This window comes from Panulirus ornatus, chromosome 32 (genome assembly GCF_036320965.1).
Source record: "Panulirus ornatus isolate Po-2019 chromosome 32, ASM3632096v1, whole genome shotgun sequence".
Lineage (NCBI taxonomy): Eukaryota > Metazoa > Arthropoda > Malacostraca > Decapoda > Palinuridae > Panulirus > Panulirus ornatus.
The window spans coordinates 15,949,814-15,963,761 of NC_092255.1; the positions used below are offsets into that span (position 1 = coordinate 15,949,814).

At 39.4% G+C, this 13,948-nt stretch overlaps 2 protein-coding genes across 3 annotated transcripts in view; both read left to right on the forward strand.

Annotated features, from left to right (window-relative positions):
- Positions 1 to 13,948, forward strand: part of LOC139759070 (palmitoyltransferase ZDHHC3) — a 306,923-nt gene that overhangs the window by 239,634 nt on the left and 53,341 nt on the right. The window contains exon 1 of one of the 2 annotated variants that reach the window (XM_071681006.1): positions 12,955 to 13,054. The exons of the other annotated variant lie outside the window; for it this stretch is intronic. The gene's annotated coding sequence lies outside the window, so the exon portion shown is untranslated. Of the gene's footprint in view, positions 1 to 12,954; positions 13,055 to 13,948 lie in introns of those variants that run through there. 2 annotated transcript variants of the gene reach the window in all.
- Positions 1,645 to 11,887, forward strand: LOC139759065 (uncharacterized). The gene is made up of 2 exons (XM_071680992.1): positions 1,645 to 2,735; positions 4,827 to 11,887. The coding sequence occupies exons 1-2, from the start codon at positions 1,954 to 1,956 to the stop codon at positions 6,832 to 6,834; spliced, it is 2,790 nt and encodes a 929-aa protein (XP_071537093.1). The 5' UTR covers positions 1,645 to 1,953; the 3' UTR covers positions 6,835 to 11,887.

Genomic DNA, 13,948 nt, shown 5'->3' on the forward strand with positions numbered 1-13,948 from the left:
AAGTGGAACTGAACGGCGAAAGAGACGAAAAACGGAAGCAGAAGCCTAAAAAAATCAGCCAAGTTCTTCGAAATGCCTGGATCAAGTAGTTTGGAAAGTTCCATGGGCCTCCTGCACCTGCTACAAGTTTGTTGGAATCTGAAGATGGATCGAGTACAAATGTGTCACAAGCTAAAGAGGAAGTAAAGTCAGATAAAACTGAGTATGACGAGGTTAAGAATGAAGATACCAGAGAGAATGTTAACATGACAGGAAGGGAAGACAATTGAGATGGTTCATGTTGAATGTATAGACAAAAATTTACTTGACGCGAGTGAACCTGAACACACCGAACCTAGTAAAAGTGGATGGTGTCAAAATCTCGAACTGCCATATCAGAAGTAATTAAACATGACATTGGACTTCTGAAGTTTGACAAGGATACCGGAAAAGCAATTCTGTCTAATGCATTAAGAACAGAAATTATAAAGTTGGGTTCAAAGTATTTCCAGAAGTGAAGGGCCTTTTCTACCAACAAACAACTGCTCAATGAACAAAACTTGGTTCAACAGAAAACTGGGGAATGGTCATGGTAAGGAAGTGACTCGCTTATGGCTGGTCTATTCCCCCTCTAAAAGTCAGCATTTTGCATCTGTCTTCTTTATTACAGGTCAGACCATCAAAACTCATTGGAGCAAGAAAATGGATTCAACCATTGGAAATCACCTGTAAGGTTTAGCGTTCATGAAAATGCCAAGAATCACCGGAAGTGCTTCACCCAGTGGAAAGAAATTTAGTTGAGAATAGAGTTATTGACAAGGAACTTCAATCACAGATTGAGAAGGAAAAACAGAAGTGGCGTGATATCTTGACAAGAATCCTTCTCAGCATGAAATTCCATGCAACTTAGAACCTGGCTTTGCGAGGACACAGAGTCACTAGACGTTGATCATGACTCCAATGTGGGAAATTTTCTTGGCTTAGTGAAACTACTGGCCATTTTTGACCCTGTCATGAAAGAACACTTGACCTATGTGAAAGGTCATGCTGGATCCACGTCTTATCTTTCACTGAGTGTCAAGAATGAATGCATCCACCGGATGGCATTCCCTGTTCGCCAGAGTATACTGATCAAGCACACCGTGAGCAGACGTCAGAAGTAGTGAGATACGTGGAAGTTGATTTTGAGAGGAAAATAGTTTGAGTTAAAGAGACCTTCCTTGGTTTTATCCAGATAAGCCAGAAGGATGCCGAGAGCTTGGTTGAAGACATCTTGAAACAGCTAGAGTAAGACGAAATGGAGCTACAAGATTGTCGGTCACAGTGCTATGACAACGCTGCTCTGATGGCTGGGCACAGAAGTGGTGTCCAACACAGAACAAGTGAGAAAAACAAGTGGCGGTGTATGTCATAAAGCTATACAATCACATTTCTTCTGTTTCTTCTTTTTGAAAATGACATAACACAATGTCGAACGATGTAACTCTAAAATGTCAAAAGGTATATTATGATCCCAGGCTTGAATAGCTACTTTGGTAATTACTGATAACCTTTTGGTTAAGTTAGTAGTTTGTACTTCTCACAGAATTTGTCACCAAGTATAAGAATCAAGTTCAGCTCAAAAGATTTATTAGAGTGACTGAACGTTGAAAACAAAGTATATCCGTAAAATCATGATTGCAGATAAGCTTGGAACTTATCATGACTAACGTTAAGAGCGTGATAAAAAGATAAGGTCTGACGAGGGGGGCTGGGAATAGAAACAGGATTTAGTCACTTGCTATTAGTTGGTGATGGCAGACAAACTTCACCAAGACTTTTCAAAGTTTATTGATCACACTAATCATAAGGAATAACTGTTCCTCTCCTGATCAGAGATACTGCAATTTCCAGAATTTGTGTATGTAATCTTCATAGACGTGAAATCCTGCATATGACAAAATGTACAAAAGGAAAACCTAGCTGTCGAAAGCTATGTCCAGTGCACCTACTCCAAGATCACAGTTTAAAACGAACTTGAATAAATACACAGATGCTATGAGGGAAGTAGTTAACCAAGAGATGTGCAGAGTGTTCTTGTGGCTGTACAAGGGTGGTACTCAGTATGTGGGAGATTACCTACAAACTTTTCCAGGAGGAATGAAATATCTGAATAAGGATGAAAAGGCTTTGCTGGAGAGGAAAGAACCCCCAACCAAAATGGATATTGCTTTTCTGTATCGGCTGTTACAATTTACTTGTGGCTTGGCGAAAGCAGACAACAGTATCTGGAATGACCCACAACCCAGTGAAACAAAAAGTATTGAACATTCATTGTATTTGCTTAAGGAAGAACGGAACAGAATAAGCCACGAAACGCAAAGAGAACTGGACGATGAAGAGTTTGACGAAAAGTTAGAAAACTTGCGAAGCCTCTGTTGCCAAATTATCTGTGAAGCAGGAAGGTTATCCCAAAGACACAATGAAATTTCAAGACATATTAATAAAATGCAGGCCAAATTTCAGGATATCATAGGTATCACGGCTCAAAAGTTTGCACAACTGGCTAAACAAGAGAGGCAGAAAGTCTGGAAATGTCAGGAGGAGCAAGATGAAATAATCTCAGACCAGGGGTACTCGTTACCTCTGCTGATGAATAAAGAAAACGCCCCATTTCACCTAACGGAGATACTGAGGTGTCAGTATGAGGACGGCTCACCTCCAAACGTCATCCTTATTATTGGAGAGGCAGGCGCCGGCAAGACCTCCCTATCCCGGTAATAATTACGAAAATACACAAAGTGGTCGCAAAATTAAGAGTTTAAAACAGCTAGCATTAATATACAGTTAATATAAAGATAATTTCGTAATTTATTTCCATCAGACTTTGTATTCATTTTGAGAGCAAGTACGCTTTTTCGTTATCTTTATTCCTTAAGTAAAGAAAGCCTCATTTTTACTCCACAAACCGAGATACGCACAGATTTTAAAGATGTATTTACAGACTTGTCAAGTCTTTCTTTTGATTTTGCTTCATTTATTACACACTAGCTGCAAACGCAAAACAGTTTCTACAGGATGCTAAGTAATAACTTTATTTTTTTCTACCAGATCATTGACTATTAAGGCATATTAACAGAAAAACAATATTAACATGTTCAACAAGATTTGCATTATATGCTCTTGTTTCGCCTGAAGTTTGGTTTCCCTCCGTATGGCTTTGAACCACAAACCTTTTTCACTTTAACCTGAAAGATAAGTCTATCAAGTGCAGTACAGCTCTGTGAAAAAAAACGAGCTTACATTGTGTTATCGACAGAATATCATTGTCCTCATATGCTGGCACTTTCCACGGCTACTCGGAAAGACTGGGATTCAGTCGAGGTTCACGATTATCTTCATTTCAGTATATCGATACATACTTGTGGCCCATGCTCTTCACGTGGTAGTGCTTCCATACCAGGATAAAAGATTTTTTTGATAATCATAAATAGTGGGATTGGTACCCTATAATGAAATCTTACAAGTAAATGTTTGCCTAAGTGAACCGAGGTGCTTCGAACGTACACTTCAAAAATTATTTCAAATTGTTAGAGGGTAAGAAATAAATCTTAAAAGTCCATGAACATTGTCTTGAATAAGAGTGTGGTTAAAGCAGTCGTTCTATCATTAATGTATTAGTAATTATAATGGAATTCTCTGGTAACTTCGTGCTATAGATAATGTGTATAGTTTGCAGTAACGTGTTATTTACGCAAAACGAGTGTAATTGTTCTCGCATAACATCTTAATAACTTTCTCCTTGATTGTGGACGGAATCAAACGCCATAAGCTACACTGAGATTAAATGGATTACGGCTGACACCAAGAACGGAAGCTTTATCCTTTGCTGTTTTTGCTCCTCCTACATGTAACACTTATACTCCCGTCCCTGTTTGCATGGGTTGGATTTAGGGCAGACTTTCTCAAATCCTTTTTGTGAGCAAATGAGTCTTCATATGTTCCTGGCGTTATCCCGTAAACGCGGAAAACGGGCAAATGAGTATGAAAGAAAAGATCCATTATTGCTCATTACATCTGCTTTGCAAATTTCTTTTCATACATAACAAGTACTCTGTTTACCTACATTCTTACAGAATTTCCTCTTGTTTAATGTTATAATCCCAAACAGCCTTGTGAAGGACTTTTTCCGCCTCTTTCAGTCTTTATCCTTTGTTACAAGTAACTTCAGAGATTTACCTCACTATACAAATAAATTTCCAGTAATACATATCTAACTCCCTCAAGCATGACTTGAAATTTCTTATAATTCATCCTGGTCCGCTGTGTTTATATCTTCCCTAGTTCTTTTTATTCACACTCACGTATTTTTTACTTTAGAATTCCCAGTTTCCCTTATTTGCCACTTATTCATCCCAAGAAGGTTCTGGTTCTACCTAAGTAACCACCATCATAGGGTTCCCGTCTTCGCACAAATCTTTCCTTACATTGCATCACATGCCTGTGCTGTTCTAAAAATGGAATCCTAAATTCAAATCTACACAACCTTTGCATCCAACAAGAGTAGTGTACCACTGTGGCTTTCTCCAACCCATTCTTAACAATGGGGCTTTCTAAAGTAACTATAAGTTCTTAAAACTGACTCTTGCTTCCCTACATAACAGCTTGTGTAATATAGCTCTGAAGTACTGTTAAGTCAGGTTGAAGTTATCTATATATAACAATTGAGGAATTTCTGATATTCCTTTAATGCACCTAGATTCCTAGAAATGTACTTTAAATCTAATTTACAAATGCTGTGCTAAGCACATTGTCACTTAAGTGAATCATTATCAAGTACATACTGTATACATCCATTCTTTTATTAGATACTTGGAGAAGTCATGGTTGCTGATGAAGGATGAGATCCAGGACCTACTGAGATGTGACCTTCTCATAGGGACCTACTGCCGAGACATTACTACCAGTGATACTGTACGTCTACTGATGGAAGATCTCCTGCCAGAGACCACAGCATGGTGTGACCCCTACAAGCTAATGGAACTGCTCCGAGGACTGAGGATGATATGGGTTCTTGATGGGCTAGAGGAAGCAAGAGAAGATGCAATCAAATTAATAGACAAGATGCTGGAAAAGAAACTTCAGTCTCACACTTTGGTGATAACATCCAGACCAGAGAACGGTCTTGACTTACAACATAGATACACCAACCTCAATATATTCAGAGTAAATCTTTGTGGTGTTGACCCCACTGAAAAGTTTAAGACGATGCAGCTCTCACAAAATGGACACATATATTCTGAAAAATGTGAACAGTTCATTGCAGATTTTATAAAACTCGATAAGGAAGTTAAGAGAGAACTCCAAAATCCACTGAAGATGGAGTTGGCTTTGCAAGATTGGGATAACATCTTTCAAGATCAACAGGATGGCTTTGATCTGAGTCGACTCTATTTAAGAATAAAGGATGCTGGTGTCAAATCATTAGTTGAAAAATTTACAAGGAGAAACATAACTGCCAGAGAAGCAAAAAGAAAAGTTGAGAAATGGTTTGATTTCTTATGTAAAGTAGCTTTTGATATGACCCGTGCTCTGAAGATGAACACATTCATCAACGGATCTGAACTGAAAGAACTGGAGGACAAGTGTGATGATCTTCAGATATCTTCCTCTGAATGTCTTTCTACATTCCTAGCTCATAACATCAGTAAGTCACCACCGGGATGTATCAGATATTCCTTTTTTCATAGTACTCAACAGTATTTTTTGGCCTCTTTGTATGGAGTTTCCTCTTTTAAAGCAAGCAGTGATATTTTGTCACTTACAAGCAAGATGTTTGGAATTTCTAAAGTAAATAATGATTCTGATGAACCTGAGGTGAAACGATCTTTAGTCCACTTTCAGGAAGTTCTCCTTCACATGATTTCCATGCTTCAGAGCTCTTTAACAGATGAAGGTGTAAAGGTACTAGTAAAACTGTTGTCTTATGCAATCCCTGAAGATATTGGAAAATTTAAATGGTTTAAAGTGATTCAGAAAGGATCTTATGATAAAAGAATCATCAAAGAAGTTAGTGAAGTAATCCCTAAAACATGGCTAATTTCTGATTCATATGTTAAAGCTGCCAGATCCTTGATGAAGTACACAGAACCCTATAGTATTGTCATTCACTTGGTCAAAAATCCACGTGAATCACCTGATCTCCTCCCTCTGCTGCAAAAAATTGCTGACCTCCAGTACCTGGTGTGGGTTGAATTGTACTTAAGCTACCACTTCCAAAGACTGAAGAACAATAGCACTTCAGATGAATACCTGCTGGTGTTGATTCATGAGGACTCGTCTTGTGTCATTCTTGGGTTTGAAGGTCATCTCAGTGACGAAGGTTATGACTTGCTAAAGGTTGAGAAAATGGCAGATTACTGTGAAGTGTTGAAAATGAAAGTAAAATCAACTGATTCTATAACACTCATGTGTGATTCTCTTAGAGAATTAAAAAGCCTTCAGATATTCCAACTGACGCTTGCACTAAGGAACCCTTCCTATATTTCTGCAACTCTGCCTGACAATGTAGACCTCTACCTTCCCTATATGGATGTCAAAACAACAGCAGACACAGCTACACTTGCCTGCAGATTGAGTCATGCATACAAGAGAATAAGAGTGAGGGATATATCAGTTCCTGAGGCTACAAAGTTTGTTCTTCGGCTGAAGGAAAAGGGTGTAAAAGTCCAGTCTTTTGTCCGAGAAGTGACAGACACAGAGAAAGGGTGTCAAATTTGCCTCTCATATGGTTCTTTGCCTCTCCCTTATTCAATCTTAGACTTTAAAATGTATTGGCTGTACTGGAATAGATTCATCAAGCATGATGCAGCGTGATGAAAGTGATAATGGAGTTATAATTATACTTGATCGCTGTTTCCGGCATATGTGAGGTGGTGCCAGGAAACAGACGAAGAATGACCCATCCACTCATATACAAATATATATATATATACGTAAACACCCATATATGTACATGTACATACACATACATATTAACATATGCATATACATATAGACACGTACATATTCATACTTCCCTTAAATCTATTCCCAGCATCACCCTCCTTCACAGGAAACAGCATCGCTGCCCCCCACCTGAGCGAGGTAGCACCAGGGAAACAGACAAAAAAGGCCACATTTGTTCGCACTTAAGTCTCGAGCTGTAATATGTAATGTACCAAAATCACAGCTCCCTGTCCACATCCAGGACCCACAGACCTTTCCATAGTTTACCCCAGACGTTCCACAAGCCCTGGTTCAGTCCATTGGCAGCATGTTGACCCCCGTATACCACATCGTTCCAATTCACTACTCCTTTAATGCCTCTCACCCTCCTGTATGTTCTGGCCCCAATCACACAAAATCATTTTTGTTCCATCCTTCCAACTCCAATTTGGTCTGCCACTTCTCCTTGTTCCCTCCACCTCTGACAAATATATCCTCTTTGTTAACCTTTCCTAACTCATTTTTTTCCATATGCCCAAACCATTTCAACACACCCTCTTCTGCTTTCCCAGCCACACTCTTTTCATTACTTCCTACGTATTCCCTGCATGTCGTAAAAGGTGACTAAAAGTGGAGGGAGTGGGGGGCTGGAAATCCTCCCCTCCAGTTTTTACTTTTCCAAAAGAAGGAACAGAGAATGGGGGCAAGTGAGGATATTCCCTCTGAGGCTCAGTCCTCTGTTCTTAACGCTACCTCGCTAATGTGGGAAATGGTGAATATGTATGAAAAAAATAAATATACATATGCAGTGCCATTGCATAGAGGCAAAGGGGATTAAGGTAAGAGTTCAAATTACAGAGGGATAAGTTTGTTGAGTATTCCTGGGAAATTATATGGGAGGGTATATTGATTGGGAGGGTAAAGGCATGTACAGAGCATCAGATCGGGGAATAGCAGTGTGGTTTCAGAAGTGGTAGAGGATGTGTGCATCAGGTGTTTGCTTTGAAGAATGTATGTGAGAAATACTTAGAAAAACAGATGGATTTGTATGTAGCATTTATGGATCTGGAAAAGGCATATGACAGATTTGATAAGAGATGCTTTGTAGAAGGTATTAAGAGTATATGGTATGGGAGGTAAGTTGCTAGAAGCAGTGAAAAGTTTTATCAAGGATGTAAGGCATGTGTACGAGTAGGAAGAGAGGAATGTGATTGGTTCCTAGTGAATGTCAGTTTGCGGCAGGGGTGCGTGATGTCTCCAAGGCTGTTTGATTTGTTTATGGATGGGGTTGGTAGGGAGGTGAATGCAAGAGTTTTAGAGAGAAGGGCAAGTATGCAGTCTGTTGTGAATGAGAGGGTTAGGGAAGTGAGTCAGTTGTTGTTTGCTGATGATACAGCACTGTTGGCTGATTGCATTGAAAAACTGCAGAAGTTGGTGAGTGAGTTTGGTAAGAATGGCCCAACCCACACACATACACATGCATATACATAAATGTTCACACATGCACATATACATACCTATACATTTCAATGTACACATACCTATACATACACAGACATCTTTTTCTTTCTTTCATACTATTCGCCATTTCCCGCATTAGCGAGGTGGCGTTAAGAACAGAGGACTGGGCCATATACATATACATATACATATATAAACACGTACATATTTCATACTTGCTGCCTTCATCCATTCTTGTTGCCACCCCTGCCTCACATGAAATAGCACCCCCCTCCCCTGTGCATGCATGAGATAGCACTGGGAAAAGACAACAAAGGCCACATTCGTTCACACTTAGTCTCTAGCTGCCATGTGTAATGCATCAAAACCACAGCTCCCTTTCCACATCCAGGCCCCACAGATGCTTCACATTCCCTGATTCAATCCATTGACATCACGTTGACCCCATAATACCACATCATTCCAATTCACTCTTTTCCTTGCAAGCCTTTCACCTTCCTGTATGTTCAGGCCCCGATCGTTCAAAATCTTTTTCACTCCATCCTTCCACCTCTAATTTGGTCTCCTACTTCTCCTTGTTCCCTCCACCTCTGACACGTATATCCTCTTTGTCAATCTTTCCTCATTCATTCTCTCCATGTGACCAAACCATTTCAAAACACCCTCTTCTGCTCTCTCAACCACACTCTTTTTATTACCACACATCTCTCTTACCCTTTCATTACTTACTCGATCAAACCACCTCACACCACATATTGTCCTCAAACACCTCATTTCCAATACATCCACCCTCCTCCGCACAACTCCATCTATAGCCCACACCTCGCAACCATATAACATTGTTGGAACCACTATTCCTTCAAACATACCCATTTTTGCTTTTCAAGATAATGTTCTCATCTTCCACACATTTTCCAACGCTCCCAGAACTTTCTCCCCCTCCCCCACCCTGTGACTCACTTCCACTTCCATGGTTCCATCCAATGCCGAATCCACTCCCAGATATCTAAAACACTTGACTTCCTCCAGTTTTTCTCCATTCAAACTTACCTCCCAATTGACTTGTCCCTCAACCCTACTGTACCTAATAACCTTGCTCTTATTCCCATTTACTCTCAGCTTTCTTCTTTCACACACTTTACCAGACTCAGTCACCAGCTTCTGCAATTTCCCACCCAAGTCAGCCACCAGCGCTGTATCATCAGTGAACAACTGACTCACTTCTCAAACCCTCTCATCCACAACTGACTGCATATTTACCCCTCTCTCCAAAACTCTTGCATTCACCTCCCTAATAACCCCATCCATAAACAAATTAAACAACCATGGAGACATCACGCACCCCTGCCGCAAACCGACATTCACTGAGAACCAATAGCTTTCCACTCTTCCTTCTTGTACACATGCCTTACATCCTCGATAAAAACTTTTCACTGCTTCTAGCAACTTGCCTCCCACACCATATATTCTTAATACCTTCCACAGAGCATCTCTATGAACTCTATCATATGCCTTCTCTAGATCCATAAATGCTAAATACAAATCCATTTGCTTTTCTAAGTATTTCTCACATACATTCCTCAAAGCAAACACCTAATCCACACATCCTCTACCACTTCTGAAGCCACACTGCTCTTCCTCAATCTGATGCTCTGTACATGCTTTCACCCTCTCAATCAATACCCTCCCATAAAATTTCCCAGGAATACTCAACAAACTTTTTTTTTTTTTTTTTTTTTTTTTTTTTTTTTTTTTTTTATACTTTGTCGCTGTCTCCCGCGTTTGCGAGGTAGCGCAAGGAAACAGACGAAAGAAATGGCCCCCCCCCCATACACATGTACATACACACGTCCACACACGCAAATATACATACCTACACAGCTTTCCATGGTTTACCCCAGACGCTTCACATGCCTTGATTCAATCCACTGACAGCACGTCAAACCCTGTATACCACATCGCTCCAATTCACTCTATTCCTTGCCCTCCTTTCACCCTCCTGCATGTTCAGGCCCCGATCACACAAAATCTTTTTCACTCCATCTTTCCACCTCCAATTTGGTCTCCCTCTTCTCCTCGTTCCCTCCACCTCCGACACATATCCTCTTGGTCAATCTTTCCTCACTCATTCTCTCCATGTGCCCAAACCATTTCAAAACACCCTCTTCTGCTCTCTCAACCACGCTCTTTTTATTTCCACACATCTCTCTTACCCTTACGTTACTTACTCGATCAAACCACCTCACACCACACATTGTCCTCAAACATCTCATTTCCAGCACATCCATCCTCCTGCGCACAACTCTATCCATAGCCCACGCCTCGCAACCATACAACATTGTTGGAACCACTATTCCTTCAAACATACCCATTTTTGCTTTCCGAGATAATGTTCTCGACTTCCACACATTTATACCTCTGTAATTTGAGCACTCACCTTTATCCCCTTTGCCTTTGTACAATGGCACTATGCATGCATTCCGCCAATCCTCAGGCACCTCACCATGAGTCATACATACATTAAATATCTTAACCAACCAGTCAACAACACAGTCACCCCCTTTTATAATAAATTCCACTGCAATACCGTCCAAACCCGCTGCCTTGCTGGCTTTCATCTTCCGCAAAGCTTTTACTACCTCTTCTATTTACTAAATCATTTTCCCTTACCCTGTCACTTTGCACACCACCTTGACCAAAACACCCTATATCTGCCACTCTATCATCAAACACATTCAACAGACCTTGAAAATACTCACTCCATCTCCTCACATCACCACTACTTGTTATTACCTCCCCATTATATATACAAAATGGTTTTCCACAAGGAATTTTCAGCAGATTTTGTCTGCATCTGAGGGATAGACTTGGAAAAGGGAGATACTCCTGACTAGAACAGTTTTCTGGAAAAGGGAAAGATACTCCTGAATAGAACAATTTTGTCTCCCCATCACACAGTTTTCTCCCTAGTCAACCCCTCTCACAGTCCCTCTCTCTCTCCCTTATCTCTCCTCTTCCCAGTCTCTCTCCCCATTCCTCGGTTCTTTTCCTCACCCCTTTGGCTTGTTTCTCACTGTAAACCCTCTCCTTCCTCTTTCCAACTCTTCTCTTCCCACCTCTCAGTCTATGTCCATCTTTCCACCCCATCTCTCTTTCTTTGACTGTCTGCCTTTCTTCCATCCCCATCCTCCTACTTCTCTTATCTTCCCATTCTCAGTTTCTTCCCCACTCCACAGTCTCTCTCTCTCTCTCTCTCCTTTGTCTCCCCACCGTTCAGTCTCCCTCCCCTATAAGAGTAGGCTATATAGTTATGTTTTTGAATAACTTCCAAATATGTACATTAACAATGTAACGCTACAGTAATGTATATAAGTACTTAAATGTTTAAATATATTTAATAAACTTTACATTATACTGTACTTTATATACATATCAATTTTCTTAAAGCATAAATGCTTTCTAATACAGTAAATACATCAGTTCAGTGCATCTTATTATATCATTTCTTTTGTATATTTACAACTTACGGAAAACACATCTACACAAACTTAAGAAATTAGTAAACACATCTACACAAACTTAAGAAATTAGTAAACACATCTGTAAATGAATTCTCTTAGTACTACACTAGTATTACATATAAAAATCTACTCAATGCCCAAAGCTAATGACGATGAGGAGCTAAACTATAACATCATGGTCCACAACTGTCACTGTATTCTCTGAATATTACAGTAATAATACAAAACAAAATTAATATCCAAAGCTAGAAGCAATGTAAAGTTAAATCAATAAATTACCAATTTATTTATTTGCTGATCAGGGTTGATATTTGTATGAATCTCGATACTCAAAAGGAAAAGTTAAAAAATCTTGATATAAAGTGGAAGTACATATAAATAATCTGGCTGGCAAAACAGTACTGAATGGTGCCCATAGGCCAGCAAATCATGTGCAATGGCTACAAAGTAACATTGTATTATGAAGACCTCATTGTAAATAATAACACATCCTTTATGTGCTATCTTAAGGAAAATATTTAAGTATAATCCCTTGTAATGTGCTTTGCCAAAAACCTAACTGCCTTTATTCTTATAACACAACCAACGCAGAGGTCACTTATTCCACAAACTTAAGTTTCCTCTACGAAGCTACACCGCTCAATCACGATTAATTAGTGTAGACCTTTTTCAGTAATTAGGTCGAATTGAAATCACATCTTTGCTCATGTAATCATACTCTGAGAGACTGGGGTTAGACCCGCATGCCACACACCTATCACCTTCGGTGGCTCAGATGGCATTTGTCTTGTGTTTACCGCTGTCGTTCTGGTTACCCAGGCCAGCTGACGATATCTCCGAATTACAATATAGATATTTGATTTCAACGTTGATACCGCTACATGAAGAGAATAAATACTTTATTAAAATGTTGATGTATCTTTTCATTATGCTTATTGTGATATATATTTTCACATATTTACTGACCGTTTTAAAGGAGGAAGATTTGATATATGATGTGTATCAATAATCACAAGTATGTAATCCTGAAGGGATGGGAGTGTTGAGACTGTAGGAAAACAGGAAACGTCAAAAGGGATGGATTCGTAGCACTGGATATCTATTCATTATACATCATAATGTTACTGGTATGTGACATATATCAAATGTGACCTTGCTCGGCCTCGCAAGTAATGTTTTATCGTTGTGGATCAAGGCGTTGAAGCCTTTCAGTTAGTGAAACAAAGCGTACATCATGATGTATAACTTGGTATAATTTTTCATTAACTCGTATTGTAAGTACGAATTCGTATTACTTTTCACACTTTTCATAATACAGTCGCAGCATATACTAAAATTTGAAGTATAGAAAAACCATTAGCATTAAGGAGTATAGAGGTGTGGAGGTTATTGAAAAACTCTGTCGCGAGTTCCATAAATAGAGAAATAGTTTCAAATTACCTTTTTCAGTTTATTTATATTAATCTAAGTGATGTGGTTAATATCTGGTTTCTTTACACCAGTTAGAAAATGGTGAAATTTTACGTAAAGGTTATATAAAAAATAACCACTGGAAATAGCACATGTCAGTGGTCTCCTTACACTTAGTAGAATTGATTTGGACCAGCGTGGCATTATATGTAGCATTTTCTTTCCAATTTGTAATCATAAGTAAATGATGTTAGGAAACACTGAAGATCAGGGAGAATTTGGAGTTATTTTTGATGAAAGTTGGTGTCACCAAACACTTGCAGTAATGAATAGAACCTATGTTAAACCCACATAGTTTCCTGATTTAGCCAAGATTTATAGTAGTTAATGATAATGTGCTGCTGGAGACTGCATGGTATGACTGCTTGTCAGGAGGCTGAGCAGCATTGCAACTAGGTGCCTAGAATGTCATCTGCTCTGTTTACAGTTTTTTTTGGCAGCATGATACTGAAATCAGACAAACAAATGCAAACTGTAACATACCATTGGATCCTTTCAAAGATACTCACAGACCCTCTTCTGACTGTAGGCCTCCTGTGGAGTCTTCTGTC